A 20,124-nucleotide genomic window follows, 5' to 3' on the forward strand; every position below is an offset into this window, starting at 1 on the left:
ATAAATATATATTATAATATATATTATAAATATTATATATATTATATTATTATATTATAATAATATAATATATAATATTATAAAATATTCTTAGGTTTCACCAAATATTTAACACTGTTGCTATAGCATAAACAAACTAAAATACTCCAATATATATGTACAGTTACCTTTTCTGAGAACTTTGAATAGAAGCCCAAGCAGGCCAATTTTCATTCCTCTGCTGATTCTGCTTGACTTTTCTAGTCTCAGCTGCCTTCTTAACTCTTAAAGTTGTAATATCAGTACCACCTTAAATTTTTGTAACTAAATTTCTCCAAAACCAAAAATCTTGAGTTATTAAATATTCTGCTTTCTAATAAAAATTATTTATAAATTAAATACTAGGATGTAACAATAGTCTAATGTTAACTGGCATTCTAACTGGGGAAAGCCACTCTTCTTAAATACTCAACTTAATTAATAGTAATCACTAGGTGATCTAATTAACAAAAATTCATTTTTTTTTCTCTTTTGCAAAGTACCTGATAAACCCTGGCTACAAAAAATTTCATTTTACAGATTTAACTTTATTCAAGATCATGTTTCTAAGATTCATTAACACAGATCAGGAATATCTAAATTTCAAATAAAAATTGCTTTCCTTTAGGTCCTGCCTATATGCTTCCACAACTCTACAACACATATATTTTTTCAAATGAATTACTTATTCATTGTCTGACAATTAACAAAATATCACTGCTTACTGAAAATCAAGAGCTAACTGTGTGTAGACCTAGGAGTGTGAACTCTGAAACATTCACTGATAACTAAGATTCAGAATTGTCCCAAAGTTACAGAAATTACCAAAAAGTGAGCTAAAAATACTGTTAACATGACCTGGGATCATGGGATAAGTTAAAAAAAGAGTAATAAATTTGTCCAAAAGATGGATTTTACCATGTCCATGCTTCAGTGATCTAAGAATCTATCTTGCTTTCAATTCCATTGAAAACTTATGACAGAGACAAGAAAAAAAAAAAAAAAAAAAAAAAAAAAAAAAAAAAAGAGGCAGGCACTGAATTCATCCAATATTCCCCTCAAAACAAGTGTAAAACAATGCCTTCAACTTGAATTTTAGAGCAGCAGAGTTAAAAGATTAGTGTGAGGCATTTTTCTAGCTTAAGACAATGCAAAGGAGAATAGCAGAAAAGGTCTATTACAATAAAATGGGTGCTGACCACAAAGCAGCACCAGTGGGCTCTGGAAGTAGTAGCAAAAAGCAGCAATAGCTTCTAGAGTTCTCAGCCCAAAGATGCTCTTAAGGGGGTCAGACAAAAGATCACAAGGAGATTAGAGGGAACTCTGTAAGCACTAAGCACAGATGAGACTGACTGGGACATCTATTGCCCATATACAATTTCAGATGGCTATTCCCATGTGAAGAGAAGCACTTGTGGTCAGTCACATGGGCAAAGGAACTCTGGGTGCAGTTCAGGAAGAGAAAAGCATTAGCAATGCAATTGTAGGAGAGCAGAGGCTCTGGTCACAGTTCCAAACAAAGCCAATAGGAGTACCAGTGCTTGGTGCTACATGGGACCAGGAACCCTTTCTGGAAAAAGAGCAAAACTTGGACCAAGGGAGCAGTGATCACATGGAGCACACCATCTTCATAGCACTGAAAACTCGGGAAACCCACAGAATTATTTCTGAAAACAACAGCACCAAAAAGCCTGAAGTCTGGGACAGTGCCTTCCCATCTTTAGGTGAACAAAGTGCAACTTTAACAAAAAACTCAAATCAAGAAATATGCTGGAAGAATAAGCAAACAAGAACAACAAAAAGAACTTGACCACAAAAAGCTACTACAGTGGAAGGAAGACCAAGATACCACACAGAAGACAACAATGTAAAAACAGCTGCAAAGCCTAAAAGGAAAAATGTTAATTAGACAAAAGTCCAACAAGAATTCCTGGAAGAGTGAAGGAAAAATGTAAGAGTGATAGAGGAAAATTCAGAAAAAAAAATGAAAGTGACATTTCTAAATTGTGAAAAGAGAACAGCTTGGTGAAGGAGGCAAACAAGCAAGTAAAAACACGCACACAGAGAATCTCTCTCTCTGTGTGTGTGTCTCTGTCTCTCTCACCCACACACAAGTGAAGAAAATAACACCTTAAAAAATAAAATTGGCCTAATAAAAGAAGAACCATAAAGTCATGGCAGAAAATAATTCTTTAAAAAGCAGAATAGATGGAGGCAGCTAGGTGGTACAGTGGATAGAGCACCAGCCCTAAATCAGGAGCAATTAAGTGCAAATCTGGCCTCAAACACTTAACACTTCCTAGCTGTGTAACCCTAGGCAAGTCACTTAACCCCAATTGTCCGGAGGGAAAGGGGAAAAGGGGAGGGGGGGAACAGAATAGACCAAAAGGAAAAAAAAAGGTACAAAACCTTACTATAGGAAAAATTCCTCAAAAACTTGAACTGAATTCTTCGAGATATCAAAAAACAAAGCAAAGGCAAAAGAATGAAAAAAGAAAATGTGAAATATTTTGTTCGAAAAACAAGTGATCTGGAAAACAGATCAAGGAGAGATCATTTAAGAATTACTGGCCTACCTGAAAGCCACAATTAAAAAACAAAAAAAATTGAGGGGGGATGGGTGTGCCTAAACATTATATTTTAGGAAATTATGAAGGAAAATTGGCTCTGATATTCTCTAGATCAGAGGGTTTTGAAATAGACACTGAAAAACTCCACCAATCACCTCCCAAAAGAAAAACTTCTAGGAATAATAGAGCCACATTCAAGAGCTGTCAGGTGAAGGAAAAACTATTGCAAGCAGAGGAAAAAAACAAAACAAAACAAAACAAAACACCAATTCAATATGGAACCACAGTCAGAATTATACAATATTTAGCAGATTTCATTTTAAAGAAGCAAAGGATTTGGCATGTAATATTCCAGACTGCAAGAAAGCTAGTAAAAATAACCTATCCCAGGAAAATTTCAGAGGGAAAAAATAAACATTTAAAGAAATAGAAAATCTTCAAACATTTCTGATGAAAAAACCGGAGCTAATAGAAAACCTGCTGTTAAAAGTATAAATCACAAGGCAATTATAAAAAGGTAAACATGGAAGAGTAATCCACAATAGATTCAATAAAATTCATTGGTTTACCTTCCTACACATAAGATGATACATGTAACTCCTAAGAAGTTAATCATTAATAAAGTAGTTAGGAGGATTCATAGACCAGTGGCATAGGTCTGAGCTGATTATCTTACGATGATCTCTAAAATATATCAAGGAATAAGAGAGAAGGAGGAAGGGACAGGTAGAATGGGAAAAAATATCTCACAAAAAAGGGGTGTTGAAGGAAGAGCAAGATGTGTAAAGAAAATCCTGGGGAAGGGGGAAAGAGGTTGGCGGTATAGCAGGCAATGCTTGAACTTCATTTTCATCAGAACTGTTTCAATTATAAACACAATGCACATACACACAAAGTTAGCTATACAACCTATTTTACTAAATACAGAATAAGAGGAAGAGATAAGAGGATTATAAAAGAGAAAGCAAATTAATCAAAAGTAAAATAGATCTTTGAGGAGAAACTTTATCAGATAAAAAGAGGAAAGAAAACAGGATTTAATAATTTCCTCTGTGAATATGAATGGGATGAATAAAACATAAAACAAAAACGGATAGTAGTATAGATTAGAAACCAGAATCCATCAATAAACATTTATAAGAGCACTTAAACAGAAAGATGGTACACATAAACTTAAAATAAGGAGATAGATTAAAAATCTATTATGCTTCCCCTGAATTTTAAAGCAAAGTACATGATCTTAGACAAAGCAAAAGCAAAAATAGAACTAATTAAAGGAGATGAACAGAAGACTACATTGCTAAAAAGTACCAAAAACAATGAATAGAGAATTTTTTTACAGCAATTATCTGAGGCCTCTTTTCTCTAATATGTAGTGAAATGAGTCAAATTTATAAAACAAGAAATATTTCCCAATTAAATGATCAAAGTATGTGACCAAGCAGTTTTCAGAAAAAATACCTACAGTCATATGAAAAAAACATTAACATTATTAGATCTGTACCCAAAAAAAATATCTAAGGAAAAGACCTTTATGTACAAAAATATTCATAATAGTTCTTTTTGCAGTGACTAAGGATTGGAAATTGAGGGAATGCCCATCAACTGGACCAAACCAATATGACTGTGATGAAGTACTATCTGGCTATTAGAAAGGGGGAAGGACAGGCTGGAAGTCAAGATGGGTGGAGAGTACATTAGGACTTTGCCAAAGCTCTTCCTGCACTAGATAAGCCTCTGAATGGATTTGAGCGATAGAACCCACAAATGTTTGGAGTGTAACAAATTTCCAGCAAAAACAGCTTGGAAGGACTTCAGGAAAGGTCTATCTCAATCAGGCGGGAGGGACAGGACTCAAGACCCAACAATGCAGAGAGACCAAGATAGAGAAAACTTGCATAGGGGGGATCTTATAGCCAAAATACTATTGGCTATTCTCCTGATTCAGAAGCCAGTCCATCAGCCCACTAGCTGTGAGACCTCCAAGGCAACTAACGAGTTATGAAATGATCCAACCATTCTGAAGAACAATTTGCAACTATGCCCAAAAGGTTGTAAAACTGTGCATATATGCCTTTTGAACCAGCAGTGCCACTACTGAAGTCTGTATCCCAAGGAAATCATAAAGGAGGGAAAAGGACCTACCTACATGTGCAAAAATGTTTGTAGCATCTCTTTTTGTGGTGGCAAAAAATAGAAAAATGAGTAGATGCCCATCAATTGAGTAATGACTAAATAAGTTAAGGTATACGAAAGTAATGGAATATTATTCTGTAAAAAATGATGAACAGGATGATTTTAGAAAGGCCTGGAAAAACTTACATTAACTGATGCTAAGTGAAATAAGCATAACCAGGAATACATTGTACACAGTAACAGCAAGATTGTGCAATGATTAACATAAAAGATTTCATTCTTTTCTCTATGGTTCAATGACCCAAGGCAATCCCAATAAACTTTGGATGGAAAATGTCAAATATATCCAGAGAGAAAATTATGGAGACTGAATGTAAATCATACTATGTTCCCTTTTTTTTTTGTTGTTTCTATTTCTTTCCTCCTCTCATAGTTTTTTCACTTTTGTTCTGATTTTTTTCTCCCAACAAGATTCATGAGGAAATGTTAAAATAAAAAAAAAAAGAATGTACCATTTTAACCACCAAAAAATGTTGGTTTTACATGTAACTGGAGAAAAGAAAAGAAAAATTGGTATATTTAAGTTTTTTAGAGATTTTTTTAAAAGTTAAAATAATCCAATAAATTTAATTATTTTACTCTGATGCAATTAATTTGTGCAACACAATATATACCTTGGAGAAAAATACACCCATAAAAGTTAATAAACTTGCCCAAAGCTTATTTTTAAAAAATTTAAAAGAGGAAATGAAAGAATTTGGGGACATACAAAATCACGGGGTTTTGATATGGATGATAATTCAACAAAAGACACTAAGTTATTCAAATAGGTAGGAGATAAATCAGAAGAGTTTCATAAAAACCAGGAAGGAGTAAGAAGCCAAGTGTCAAATACTAGAAAAGTTAAAAAAAAAAAGATTGAGAAAAGGCCAAAATTAATAACCAACAGTAACCTATGGAGAGGATAGTTTAAGTTGTGTAATGATGTAGGAAACAAAACAGAGGGAGTTAAAAAGTGAAAGGAGAAATATAAGCATAAGTTGTTTTTACTAGGAAATTTTCTGAAAATTAAGAAAAACAGGCCATAAGCTTGAGAACGTCTGGGTCAAGTAAAAGTTGGAAGTTTTTAAAGGATGAGAGAAACTTGAATGTGTTTGCAGCAGGAGGAAATAAACTAAAAGATAAGGAGAAATTGAAGAATGGAAGAAGTCAAGTGAATTTAATTGTTTGTAATGGGCCTTGTTGGTCAAGATCAGCAGCCCAAGCTTAAGGACTAAGGAAAATTAGCTACTGGACAAGCTTGACCAGAAAAGAAGTTTAGATGTAGCACAAAAAAGGAAGTAATAGTGAAGCATTTTGAGTTCCTAGCAAAAAGGCTCCAGTAATAATGAATCATTTTGAATACTTCCATGGATATGTAGTGACTTTTGACTATAGATAATATAAATCAGACTTTGGACCTACACTAGGATAGTTAGCAAAGGAAAAGCACGCACACGCGCACACACACACACATATATCCTTGAAGATAATTTAGTAAACAATAAGATGTATGTAGTTTACAGACTTTTGAGCTAATATCTCACTACCACCTCCTCACAATTGTCTATAGCATGGCAGAAAAGGTGAGTTTTTAGAATATTTACCCATGTAACATCATTGTTATCATCAGAAAAACCGAAAAGCTCTGAATGAACATAACTGAAAGCCACTCAAATTTGTAGAACCCACATTAACTATTCAGAGTACCTGAAACAGTTACAGTCGACCCTGGATCAATAATTCCACTGTTCGGTCTCACACAGTACCGACGAGGTGCTGTTGTCTTCACTTTGAAACATACTTTTCTGTCTGATGGATTTCGAAGTTTAAGATTTGTAGTGACTACATCTGTGAAGGGGCCTGTAAGTTAAAAAATAAAACAAAAAAAGCTCATTAAAATACAGCAAAAAAGGAAGGAAAATTTGTCTTACAATGCTGAATAAGTAAAATTAAAATTTTATAATATATATTTTAGTCCTAACTTGACCACTACCTGGATGTGACACTGAACAATTGCACTAAACTAATCCCTAGCAGTAACTAGTAACCAGTAACAAAAATTTTCTAACCCCCCCTTAAAAAAAGTTAATTTCTATTTACTTAATATATATTTTATTTCCTTATTTATGTATGTGGTTGACCCACCACTTAAACTATTTGAATATCATGCAGTAACCCTAGCATCTAATTAGTGTTTATTATAATAACTACTTAATAAGAGTTTTGATAAGTTAAACTGTAAAACAAATTGTTAAAAGTGTAAAGCAGAACAAGAAAAATGATAAAATGATAAAATAAATCAAAGTACAAAAACTGAAAAGAATTATTATAAAATTATAATGATTAAGGTTAGTCCAAAAGAGATGTTGGAAAAATTATCTCTCTCACTTCTTTGCAGATAGATGAGGGGCACTATATAGATATCATCAGACTTCTGGTGTGTTGGTTAGTTTTGCTGTACTATTTTTTCTTCTTTTTTTAAATGAAAGATGGCTTTCTATGTGGGAGAACAAGTTATAAATAGGAGAATGTCAGTGATATATAAACAAAAGGTTAATGAAATTTATGTCATATCTTATACAAATGTCTTACTTGACAGTTGTACAAAAAAAGAGCGTAACTGATCAGGAAAGAAAAGAGGACAGCTATGTAGTGCAATGAAAAGAATACTGGGCTTGACATCAAGAAGACATGAATTCAAATCTAGTTCAGACACTTAGCAATTTGTGTGACCCTAGAAAAATCACTTAACCTAAATTTCCTTATCTGGAAAATGAGATCATAATAGTACATCCCAAGTTTTTAGGAAAAATAAAATAAGACATTATTTGTTAAAAAAAAAAAAAAAAAAAATTGTACCTTAAAGTGCTACATAAATGTTAGCTGCTATTACTACTGCTTGGGCTGAACATAGCTTACAATTACAGTCCCTCTGTCACTAAGCTGCCAAAGCACAAGTCTAACCAAACCATGTCTCTACAAAAAACAAAAAACAAAAAACAAAAAAACAAAAAAACAAAAAAAAAAAAAAAAAAAAAAAAAACCACTTTTGGGGCTCCCAATAACTCTCTGAAACAATCTTGTCTGGCTTTTAAAGTACTTCAAAACCTAATCCCTTTTTGACCATTCCATTCTTTCCTAACATTCTTATACTTTATTCCCTTCCCCTACAATCCAGCTTCCCTGGCCCCATCTGTTTCCATCTCCTGACTTCACCTGCTTGTTTATGCACCTAAATCAAAGCTAAAATGGTTCCCAAAAGCTGTCACTGAAGTGAAGGTGTTAGTTCTAAATAGTAGAGGGTGGATCAAGAGAGCAACAAGCCTGAAGGCCTAGATAACAAAGATGCCCTAGTGGAAGAAATATATCAGAATTAGTGTGAGAAATCTTCAAACCTATGAAGAAGAGGGGGACTGAATGAGATCAGGTGAACTTTTCTCAAAAAGTCAAGAGATAGAGTAGGTCAGATCTTAGGCCTAATTCACAGGATACCTATTCCCAGTGGTCTGCAGGACCAGAAGATTAGGGTTTAAGCCTAGATTGTAGGAAGTCACATGGTCTCAAGGTCTAGAGGTCTCTGGGGCAAAAAAGGTCAAAATCCAGGTCGAAGCTTCAGAAAGTGAGGGTGACCCACAGGAAGTAGACAACATTGGTAAATATTGGTCAATAATTGTTACTTCCTTTTAGTCCATGCAATGAAAAGACTTGGATCTTTTGCTATAAACTTTGCTATTTCCAGCTTGCCAGGTGGTCAAACACATATTGGGAGCTGAGATCCCTTCCCAAGTGTGTGTCTGGTCTTTTCCCTGCAGGGACTAAATAAATGCTTTCTCTTTGTATCTGAAGATGTCTCTATGATTAATCAATTTGGGTAAGAGGATCTAGCATCCATCCCACATAGGCCTCTTAACTGGCCATTTTCTCTCTTACTAAAATGCTTTCCCAGTCCTGTCTCTGACACTTGGCTTCCTTCAAGTCTCAAACCAAATCATACTCTCTTCAAGAGACGTCCCTGATCCATCCCCATGTTTTTTTTCTCTGAGATTATTGTTTGTATGTGATCTATCCCACCAAGATATAAGTGCCTTAAAGTCATGAAGATCATTTTTGCCTTTTTTTGTGTCATCAGTGCTTAGGCACAGTACCTGACAAATAATAAGTGTTTGTTAACAAATGTTTATTGATGTATTGGCTGACATATATAAATTTGGGAGGAGATAAGGAGTTGAGATCACAAAAGGAAAAACTGAAACCTTAGAAGTAAATGCAAATTATACTTTGCTGACATATTAATGAGATATATATGTATTAATGTATGCACATACATATATAGGGCCAGTGCAGCTGGATATATTAATAATATCAATAATATCAGGCTCATATATTTTGTGGAAAAGAAAACTGAGACTAAGGAGGGTCCTACTCTTGGAACATACTAACAGTTTATGGAGCACAATGCAGAATGCTACATTAAAAAGAAATTAACTGTGCTCAGACAAGTAGAACCAAGAAAAAGCAGTATCACAACCAGGATAGAATATCTGAAAGGATAATCAACAAAATTCACTTACATTAAACATCAAACTGTAAAATTCATTTCAGACAAGATTGAACAGTCTACTAATTCCTCAATGCTTAAAATAAAAAAATTTAAGAACCCAGTATCAGAAATTCATCTTTTCCTGTAAAATGGAAAAAGGGGGAAATAATCTGTAAATTACTGAAGATGATGCTTTCATTCATAATCTTTTTGTAGTGGGGTATGATGCAGAGTTAATGCAGCCTTAACTTTAGCATAATTTTAAGTGATTCTAGAATTACTAGCCATCCTGCATCTTAAAAACAGGAAAGGCAAAAAAGTGACTAGCTTTCCCTTCCCAACTACTGGGTGGAAATCAATTTGATGATTACTTAAATTTGGACCTACTTCAGCAAAACAAAGATTGATAACTGAATCCTGTGTTAAAAAAAAAATATTTTTAAAGTAGAAAGGGTCACAACATAAAGGGAACAATACAAAGCCAATTTCCTAGACATCTATTCTAACATTTCATTTGTTTGTATGGTATCCCCCACTGAAAAAAAAAATCCCACCATGTGCCAGGAATGATATTCACAAGCAGCCTAGGAGATAGGTACTGTTATTAATCCACATAGTATAAATGAGGAAACTTATATTGGATGGAGGCTAAGTGACTTGCCCAGGACCACACAGTTCATAAGTGTCTGAGAAAAGGTTTGAAACCAAGTCTTCCTGACTCCAGTTCTAGGGCACTAGTCATCTTGCTGTCTTCCAAAACATGGGATGCCACTTAGTACACCAACCTCCCTTCAAGCTGATTATCATGATGGTTTTAAAGACAGTCAAGTCAGAATCCAATTCTATGCCACTCCATCTATTTCTCTGACTTGTAGATATAGTCACTAAACGGAGTACTAGCCAAATCAATAGTTAACAAGAGAATTCAATTAACCAGCTTTTCAGGGTTCCTGCCAGCCCCTCAAAGTCTCATAGGACCACACAAGGTTCCCAAAACCTATTTCCTGGGCTGACATCTCCCTATTTTGTCACTGCTCAATCACAACACAATCCTCAGCACTAATGATGATGTGAGTCACTAGAGAAGAAACTGATAAAACTAAAACTAGGCATCAAGTCTGATCCATTGATAATTAAAAGTAACAAACAACCTCAAGACAAAAATAGTAAAAATGATCTTACAACCTTACAAGGAGGGACAAAAAACAGTGTGTTGAGTGGTGAAAGTCACAATTTCTATTTGAATTAAAATTGTTACCTTTAATTAAACTAATAGCAACTAAAATCCCCAGGAGATACTAGCAGAGTTGCCCACTGTTACCCACAACTTAGTATGCTTTCTGACTTGGTGGCTATCTTAACAAATAAAAAGCACCTTCAAGGTTTAGCTCAGACCACTCTTCTCCAGGTAGTATAGTCCTAAAGCACTTTATTTCACATTTCCTTTGCCCTCTTCACTTCTTATACTTAAATGTATAGAATATATCTATGTACATATACACACACATTTATTTCTCCAAGAAGAATGCAACCTCCTAAAGAGCAGGAATTATAATAATTCTAACTAGAATTAGTATTTCAAGGTTTAAAGTTCTTTAGAAATACCTCATTTTATTCTCACTATTCTGAACATAGATGCTATTATAACCCCAATTTTACAAATGAGACAACTGAAGACAGAAATCAAATGACTTAGCCAAGGTCACATAGCTAATAACTATTTTGAGGTTAAATCTAAACTTGGATTTTCTTAGTTCAAGGTCCAGAACTCTAATCACTGTGCATCCTAAATGACTATTAGGTAACAAATGTTTGGTAATGTTTGTTTAAAAAAAAAAGGGGGGGGGGAAATGCAATTTTATATAGTTTTGGATAAGATTGTGCCAAGACACTAGATATTATTACTGATAATAAATGAGGATGATAAAAGTCTTTAAACACCTTGGGGGAAGGAGATGAGAGAAAAAAGAGAAGAGGACAAGCTCATACACAAAGTATACCTCTCCAAGCTATAAAGGAAGCTTAGTAATTCTAAACGAGGAGAGAGTACATTCCAAGGAAAGGGTAGATACTGCTCCCAGAATTAATTTACTACAAAGCCACATAAAAGTTTTTCAAATTGGCCAACACAGTCAAGCCTGTGCCTTTACAAAGATGATTTTGGCAACTATGAAGCAGAATAGAATTTGTGAGAAATGCTGAAAAGATGGCTTTCCAAAATGTTGCAAAGCTTTGAGATAGTGTGGGATAGTGGGTACCACCGATGAAGACATTTTCAAATGTTGATAGGTTTAAGGCAGGTTAGGAGTCACAGAACAATTAAGTGATCAATAGTAGCCTTGAGCAAACAAGAAACTGGGCATCCCCCCCTCAGAAAGGCACAGGTGGATTCAACCAATAAGACTCCTGTACTTTTGAGAAAACCACAAACAAGATAATAGCCCATGCAGCCCAAACTAATTGGGGTCAATGACAGGATTTGACCAAATCACTACTGCACCTGCTTAATAGGCTAATTGAATATTAAACAATACACCCCCCCCAAAGGTGGGGTTTTCTGCCGTTTTTCTACTAGTCATATCAGAAAAATTGTAATCTGGTCTCTGAAGGGAGGGACTGCGCCACACTAGCAAGTATAAAGGTTCTTCCATTTCTGTACTCAGTCTTCCTCTTCCCAAGGAGGAGTGGGTCCTGCTTCTGGCCAGAAATGTTAAGACGATTCCTTTTTCTTTAACAAATTTTCCTTGATTAAGAGAAGAGACTGAAAACAGGGATGCTAATTAGGAGACAACTATGAATGATGCAGGTGACGGATAATGAGAGCCTAAACTAGGCAAACAATTGATTTAATAGAAAAAACAAATAGAAGGGGATGGATGACATGGAGGCCAACTTCACAATTAACTGAATAAGAGCATTGGCTCAGCAGAAAGATTGTTGGTTTTGAAAGCAGAGGACCTAGAGTCAAATCCAAATTCCTGCAATTCTTACTAATTGTGATGTGATGACCTAGTCAAACTCACTGGGCTTTAGCACTCTCATCATTTGCAAAATAATTTTTATCAATTGACTTCTAAGTGTAATTAGACATTCTACTTCCTAAATCTGATTATGAGGAAAGAATGAAGAATTCAAAGGAAAAAATGTCCTTAAATTCTTACTTTTACACCTTTTAAAAAAAATTTTAACTATTCAAAAACTTAAGTAAAATTCAATTCATTCTTTACTTTCATTTGCTTTAGCTACCAGAAAAAAACTCCACTTTTCACTAATGAACATTAAAATCATGCTACAATTTTACAAAGTTTTGGTTTCAACTTTTATGGAAGTATTCCAAAAGTATCCCACTTCTCTATCTCCCTGTATATTGACCAGATACTGTCAGTTTGAAATTCACTGAGATACAAAATGTAACTGAGTATGACAAATAATGAAGAAATTAAAAGCTTATCTGTCATAATTCTAACCTTACCTATAGGTAATTTATATACAAGTAATTACTTTGTCTTTTACTTAAATTTAAGCTACCATCTTTTTACTAAAACTGCTGAATAAGACTGGCTTGACTTGAATAACACCAAGTTTATGGAGAATTAAAACGGCTAAAAAACAAACGTAGCCATATGAAAGTGACCAAAGAATGTGTTTCAAAAATTGAGGTAATTTGTTTTTTAAACCTACAGCTAAATATAAAAAGCTTTGGAATTAGAGATAAGCATTCTGTCTTAATACCTTTCTTAGAGATAGGAATCAGACTGTTAGAGACAATTTCATGTCCTCTAGAATGTTCTTTGGTCTTGATTTATGGTTTTCATTAGTTTGAAAAATTCCTAATGAGAAAATTCTCTTTACCAATTAAGATCAGCAATTACTTAGCTTATAATCAAAGGAAAGTTGCCTGGAGTTAGTCAGTACCTGCCCTCAAGGCCAAATATCATTCAACTATAGAAAAATGCATTTAAAAAATGTTTAGTAATGACAACATTTTCTTCAAAGTGTCATATTTAGGACTTGGGACAAATTTTCAATACAGACCAAATTCACTTCAAAAATCTAACACCTCAATTTCTTTAAAATTCAACCATCTATAAAAATGACAAGGCTACAATAAATTCAGGCTTGGCCATTTCAGAAACCATAATGTGGCTTTATTAGTGTTAAATCATGAGTGTTATTATAATGTGCACAATAATTCATTTTTATAATAGTCCAAATACGAATTGTCTCATTTATTAGGAAATTTATAGTATTCTTATTATCAACTCAATCCCAGTTACTTTTTATTTGTTCCTTTTTCACTCAACAAAAAACTACCTTCTGATCTTTCTCAATACTCCTTTTCAAGAACAAAAAGATCAAAACCCACTACAAACATGTATTGTCAAGCAAAACAAATTTCAAGTTTCTTCATTGATTATATGCAATATATGTGCCCATATATACGTGTGTATGTATGCATCTATATCTAAATATATATAGATATGTAAATGCACACCACCAATTGGTAAGTAGCATATTTCTTTTCTTTTTTTTTCCTGAGGCAATTGGGGTTAAGTGACTTAGCCAGGATCACATAGCTAGGAAGTGTTAAGTGTCTTAGACTAAATTTGAACTTAGGCATCCTCCTGATTTCAGGGCTAGTGCTCTATCCATCTGGCCAGTAGGTAGCATATTTCATCATTAGTACTTTGGAATCAGTCCTAATTCTTCCAAAGTTGTTTATCTTTACAATATTATTGTCATTTGTTCTACTGTTTCTGTTCATACACTACCAATTCATACAACTTTTCCCAGGTTTCTCAGAAAATCCCCTTCCGTCATTTTTTAGATCACAATAGTATTTTATCTCATTTATATAACATAACTTTGTTCGGTCAGTCTCCAATTTATGCACATTCCTTCAGATTTCCATTCTTTACCTCAAAGAGGTATTTTTATAAATCTTTTAAGAGTTTTATTTTGGGGGCAGAGCCAGTCCTGGAATCAGAAGTTGAATTCAACCTAGGACTCAGACACTTAACACTTAGTAGTTATGTGATCCTAGGCAAGTCACAACCCACAAGTGCCTCACCAAAAAGTTTTATTTTGCTTAGGTCTAATCCTTTTCTTAATCTACACCTTCCCTCTAATTTCCTCTTCTCTCCCTTCTTATCTCTCATTTCCTTTTATTTTTGTATTCAATTATTTGTGTCTATCAGAAGACTTCTGATTACCATACCAATGTGAAGAGAATGAGGTTAGGTTTTCCACAGATATGGTCAAAACAAGATGAAAGGAGGGGAGAAGTATCTTGTTTAGATATCACCAACCAATCACCATGAGTCAAAGAATAGGCTAAACAACAAAGATCCTAACAAAGGGGCCCAGGTTTAAATCGAAGAGGGTCAAAAGGCAACAGGACATAAGCTTTTTGACATATGGAATGGGTGAATAAAGAGAATTCTAAATCCAACCAATTTTAACTCTAGTTATAAATCCAACCTAATTGTAATTCGGAGGAAATCTAACCAAATGAAAACTTGACCAACTGTAACAGTAAATCTGACCAACCCAAACCTTGAAGGGAGGGGTAAGGAACCAAACTAACAGTATAAAGCTTGCTTCTGATTCTGTAGGTGTGTTCTAAAGGATTCTTCTTTCACTGTAAAAGAGCACTGATTCTAACATTACACCTGGACTAGCTTGCAAGCAGGTAAGTAGGGCCAGTGGTAGCTCCTCTAGGCTTACCTCCCTGGATCCTGCTAAATTCCACTGGGCCTTTTGCTAACAATTGCTAAAATGATTACATATTATCATTACATTGCTGATAAGATTAATATTTCACAAGCAGTAATACAAACTAGTCCCAATTTTCAAGTTCATTTTTACTAGTCCAAAGCAAGAAAACCACACCCAATTCTATCTATTCCATTTCTGACAATAGCATCCCAACAATTCTATCTCAACTCCATCCTTCAACTTCTACCTGCAAAATAACACAAAAATCAAAGGCTGTTTAACCTTAGCATATGAGGCAAACACCCCGCCAAAAAAAATTCACAAATCTAATTATTCAAGTTTTATTTTGTTTTTTTTTTTCTTTTCTTTCTTTTTTTTTTAAAGGTTAGAAATCTTAGTTTCTGGTACTTCATTTTCTGAGGTCACAATTCTCCTTTTCATCTTCTATTCATTAAGTAATGTCACAACTACAAATTTTCTCAGATTCACCCTTTTCCATTTTCATTCATAGTCCAGGTATTTATCTAACACTTAGATTTACTGCTTCAAGTTCCTCTTAGATCTACCTGTAGGTAAACTCAATATTCATAAAACAGATTCTATTAGTGGATAGAACACTGCCTGGAATTAGGAAAACATACTATGATCTCAAACACTAGGTGTGTGACCGTGGCATGTCACTTAACCTCTGGTTTGCTTCGGTTTCCTCATCTACAAAATGGAGATATTAAAAACACCTTGCCGGATGGATTGTTATGAGGATTAAATGAGATAATGCTTGTAAAAAAGAACTTAAGGGGCAGCTAGGTGGGAGGGAAAGAGCACCAGCCCTGAAGTTGGGAGGACCTAAATTGAAATCTGATCTGACACAACACTTCCTAGCTTCGTGACCCTGGGCAAGTCGCTTAACCCCAATTGCCTCAGGAAGGGGAAAAAGGACTTAAATTAAGTGTGTGGCACAAAATAGGATCTATATATTCTGACAAATCGAGAAGCCACAAGGTCTTCACCTACTTCTTCAAATGCAAATTCTCTGCTTCTAGGGCTTACTTCTAGGGCTTCTAGGGTTATGCTGTTCACAATCAAAATCTATTCTCTTTTTTCCACTCTTCACCCCCAAGAAGTCGATTGGTCTCCTTAACTGTCTCCCCCCCCCATTTTCTCACCTCTCAATAACTTTTTCCATATTGTACTCTCTTCTAACAATCTATGGTGGCCTATCCTTCAACTCTGCTGATCTAAATGTTATTTAGGGCTTCAAAAGTGATCAAATACTATTTTCTCCCTTAGGGTGTATTCTCTGATTATGAAATTAAAGATTAGCCTTCATATACATGGAATAGAGACTTGATGGTAAGTACCAGCAATAGCATTCTTAATTTATCAAAAATTCACACCAACAGCCTTAGAAAACACAAATTATAGGAGAATTGCCGTACACTTCAGACCAAATTTGCTTCTGGGTCTTAAAAGAAAAAAATCTAGCCTTAATTTTTTTAAAAAACACATCCTTTTCAGTTTCCATCAAAGTGATTCAACAAATGTGGATTGAAATAGAGATCCTGCAAATTACTCAGAGAAAATTTAAGGTTATACCCATCCTCAATATAGATACTGTACTATAATTTTAAATATGCTAAATCATATTGATCAACTCAAAAATGTTGGTTCTGTATTATCCTCTTTGATGATAACTTGCCCATTTACAGCTTAAATGATAAGATGAAGGAACTTTTCCAGAAATTGTGCGACACAATACAACTTGGGCTTCCGGTTTGATGCATATACAAAAACTTTTTTTTTTAAATTTTTGCTACTGGGTGAAGAAAAATAAACACTTTTTGACCATTAAAAAATGGCACTAGACAGAAACATATTTAGTATAGTTTGTCTGACACCTAGTATCTGTAAATCAAAAAATTTTAGCAAGGTTTTAAGATCCTTTAAAGCAAACAGAATACTAAGATCATCTCAGCAATATTTAAATTTTTTTCTCCTTTAATTCATGACTCATTATACAAAGAAAATTAAGATGTGTGGGACAAAGAACACCAGCTCAAATAAATCAAGGAGATTTCTCAAGGCAAAAGCAGAAAGGAATTTTATAACCATTTCACAAGAAAGGGCGTCTCCCAACTAGCAGTCAAGACATGGAGAGGAAAGGCCCAGTTAGGCAAGGATTATATAGGGACCTGAACTAACACTCCCTATAGGCTGGATCTTTGCCCTAATAAGTTAGGACAAATAACCTCACACTCTTAAGTCAATAAATGAGAAAAAAAAAATTCTAACCCAAGCACATCTTTAGGATTACTAAATTAATTTATAGGGGAATTTTAATGCCAAGGTGGCCCATATCTCTCAAAGAAAAGGGCTATATGATCTCAGTCTTTGTAAACCACCTGATGTCTGAAGAAAAAAAACTTGGGCCTGAGGCACAGTTGACATTCACTCAATTTTATGAGTCTCTATTATGAGACAGCTTTCACAGTTCACTTCAAAGATAATTTCATTGTATAATCCCAAACTGAGATTATCAAAAAAGGTATTAAGAGTAATTAAAAAGTAAAAGAAAAAACAAACAAACAAACAAACAAAAACTATTTGGAATCAAAGGATCTGAGTACAAATCTGGACACTGCCACTTAATACCCCTTATAAGACTTTGAACAAGTTACTTTTGAATTGATGCAGCTTTTCAATTAGAAAAACAAATAATTGGAATTGTATTAAAAGCAGATTTTTTTAAAAGGTAAAATACATTTTAAAAAAAGTTTTTGGCACTACAAAGCAGAATGACACCCTTCAATATAGTTATAAAATGTTAAGAAATTAACATAAAAATTTTCAAAGTGATCGTTAGAGGAAATAAACACCTGAATGAATATAAGTGGACGGGTATGGGTATTAACTCTACATGACAAAATTTTTTAATCGCATAACTTTTGGGGAAACAATTCAGTTATTTTATGTGGTATATTAATAGGAATCTTTTATAATTCCATAACATTTTAATGATTTTTTAAAATATATTAACTCTAACAATAATATGGTTTACTTATATCCAGAGAAGCAACAAAGGCATTTAGAAAGCACTTAATAAATAAATGCTTCTTTATCAATGTGATTATGATGTGACACTATTTGAATAGTTTAAAACATATAGGCAATATTTAGTCTATAAACAAATTCAACATTTTAATCAGCCTATTACCAATCAGCTTATCCTTATGCTTAAGTAAGTTTAGTTATCCATAGGCTAATTAACCAATTAGCGGATTGGCTGGAGTCTTAGCTCTTTTCTCCCAGAAATTTTTATAGAATTTTAAATGACTAATGAAAAACAAATCTTGTTAAATACACAATTAACTTTTTTATATTCTCAAAATCTCCATTTACTTGGAGATAGCAAAGTCTTTTTCATTTTTAGTAGCTTATTAATTTTTCAAAATACATGCAAAGATAGTTTTCAACCTTCACCTTTGCAGGGATTATTTATCTACCAGATCTTTGGAGAAGTGAGAAATTTATGACCAAAGAACTACAGAACATTATGAAATGCAAAATGAGCAACTTTGTTTCCATTAAGTTAAAAAGGTTCACACAAACAAAACCAACACAAAAGATTAAAAGGGAAGCAAAAAGCTGGAGAAAAAAATGTATAGACAATGTTTCTGATAAAGGTCTCACTTCTAAAATAAAGAACTGGGTTCAAATTTATAATACAAGTCATTCCCCAATTGATAAATGGTCAAAGAGTATGAACAGATAACAAAATTAAAGTCATCTAGAGTCATAACTTTAAAATGCTCTAAATCACGATGGGAAGGGGTCGGGTCCTCCCCCACCAAAAAAAAAAATCATTATTGATTAATCCAACCATTTTGGAGAGCAATCTGGCATTATACCCAAAAAGTTATCAAACTATGCATACCCTTTGATCCAGCAGTACTACTACTGGGCTTATATCCCAAGGAAATACTAAAGAAGGGAAAGGGACCTGTATGTGCCAAAATGTTTGTGGCAGCCCTTTTTGTAGTGGCTAGAAACTAGAAAAATAAATGGATGCCCATCAATTGGAGAATAGTTAGGTAAAATGTGGTATATGAATGTTATGGAATATTATTGTTCTTTAAGAAATGATCATCAGCAGAGAGGTTTGGAGAGACTTACATCAAGTGATGCTGAGTGAAATGAGCGGAACCAGATCATTACACACTTCAACAACAATACTGTATGAGGATGTACTCTGATGGAAGTGGATATCTTTGACAGAAATCTCATTCAGTTCCAATTGATCATTGATGGACAGAATCAGCTACAACCAGAGAAGGAAACACTGGGAAATGAGTGTAAACTGTTTGCATTTTTGTTTTTCTTCCCAGGTTATTTTTACCTTCTAAATCCAATTCTTCCTGTGCAACAAGAAATTCGATTCTGCACACATATATATTGTATCTAGGATATACTATAACATATCTAACATGTATAAGACTGCCTGCCATCTAGGGGAAGGGGTGGAGGGAAGGAAGGAAGGGAAAAATCGGAACACAAGTGAGTGCAAGGGATAATGTTATAAAAAATTACCCATGCATGTATACTGTCAAAAAAAAAAAGTTAATTATAAAATAAAAGAAATATTAAAAAAAAAAAAAAAAAAACTGGGGGGAAAAAAAGTTCTACTAGTACACAAAAGAATTAGCCAAAATTTGGCTGAAATAAATTTGTTATACTATATATAAATGTATTCAACTCTTACAGAATATTAAAATCTTATTTTCTACTGGGATATCATGTGATTATAACACTTAACTGATATCTATGAAGGGACATAATATGTAAGGTGAATTGAGAGAGTATAACATATAAAACTCTATTATAGAAATATGAATTTGTTGCCAATTTTACACTATAGAAATTATGAGTACTATTCTATTCCAAATCAGTTACTAAGGTTCTGTAAAAAAAAAAAAAAAAAAAAAAAAAAAATCAAATCTATCTTCATTTCTAAACCTATGTTGCTGGCTACCGTAGAAGGGATTCCCAATCAAGACTGAACTAAATGATCTTTGAAGTCCCTTTCAACTCAAAATTTTATTA

The 20,124-nt window shown here is 33.9% G+C and overlaps 1 protein-coding gene across 3 annotated transcripts in view; it reads right to left on the reverse strand.

Moving 5' to 3' along the window:
- Positions 1 to 20,124, reverse strand: part of VAPA (VAMP associated protein A) — a 68,143-nt gene that overhangs the window by 25,430 nt on the left and 22,589 nt on the right. For all 3 annotated transcript variants that reach the window (XM_074274930.1, XM_074274914.1, XM_074274921.1), the window contains exon 2: positions 6,474 to 6,626. In XM_074274930.1, the coding sequence (XP_074131031.1) occupies positions 6,474 to 6,626 (153 nt within the window). The remainder of the gene's footprint in view (positions 1 to 6,473; positions 6,627 to 20,124) is intronic.

This window comes from Sminthopsis crassicaudata, chromosome 1 (genome assembly GCF_048593235.1).
Source record: "Sminthopsis crassicaudata isolate SCR6 chromosome 1, ASM4859323v1, whole genome shotgun sequence".
In the NCBI taxonomy this organism is placed as follows: Eukaryota; Metazoa; Chordata; class Mammalia; order Dasyuromorphia; family Dasyuridae; genus Sminthopsis; species Sminthopsis crassicaudata.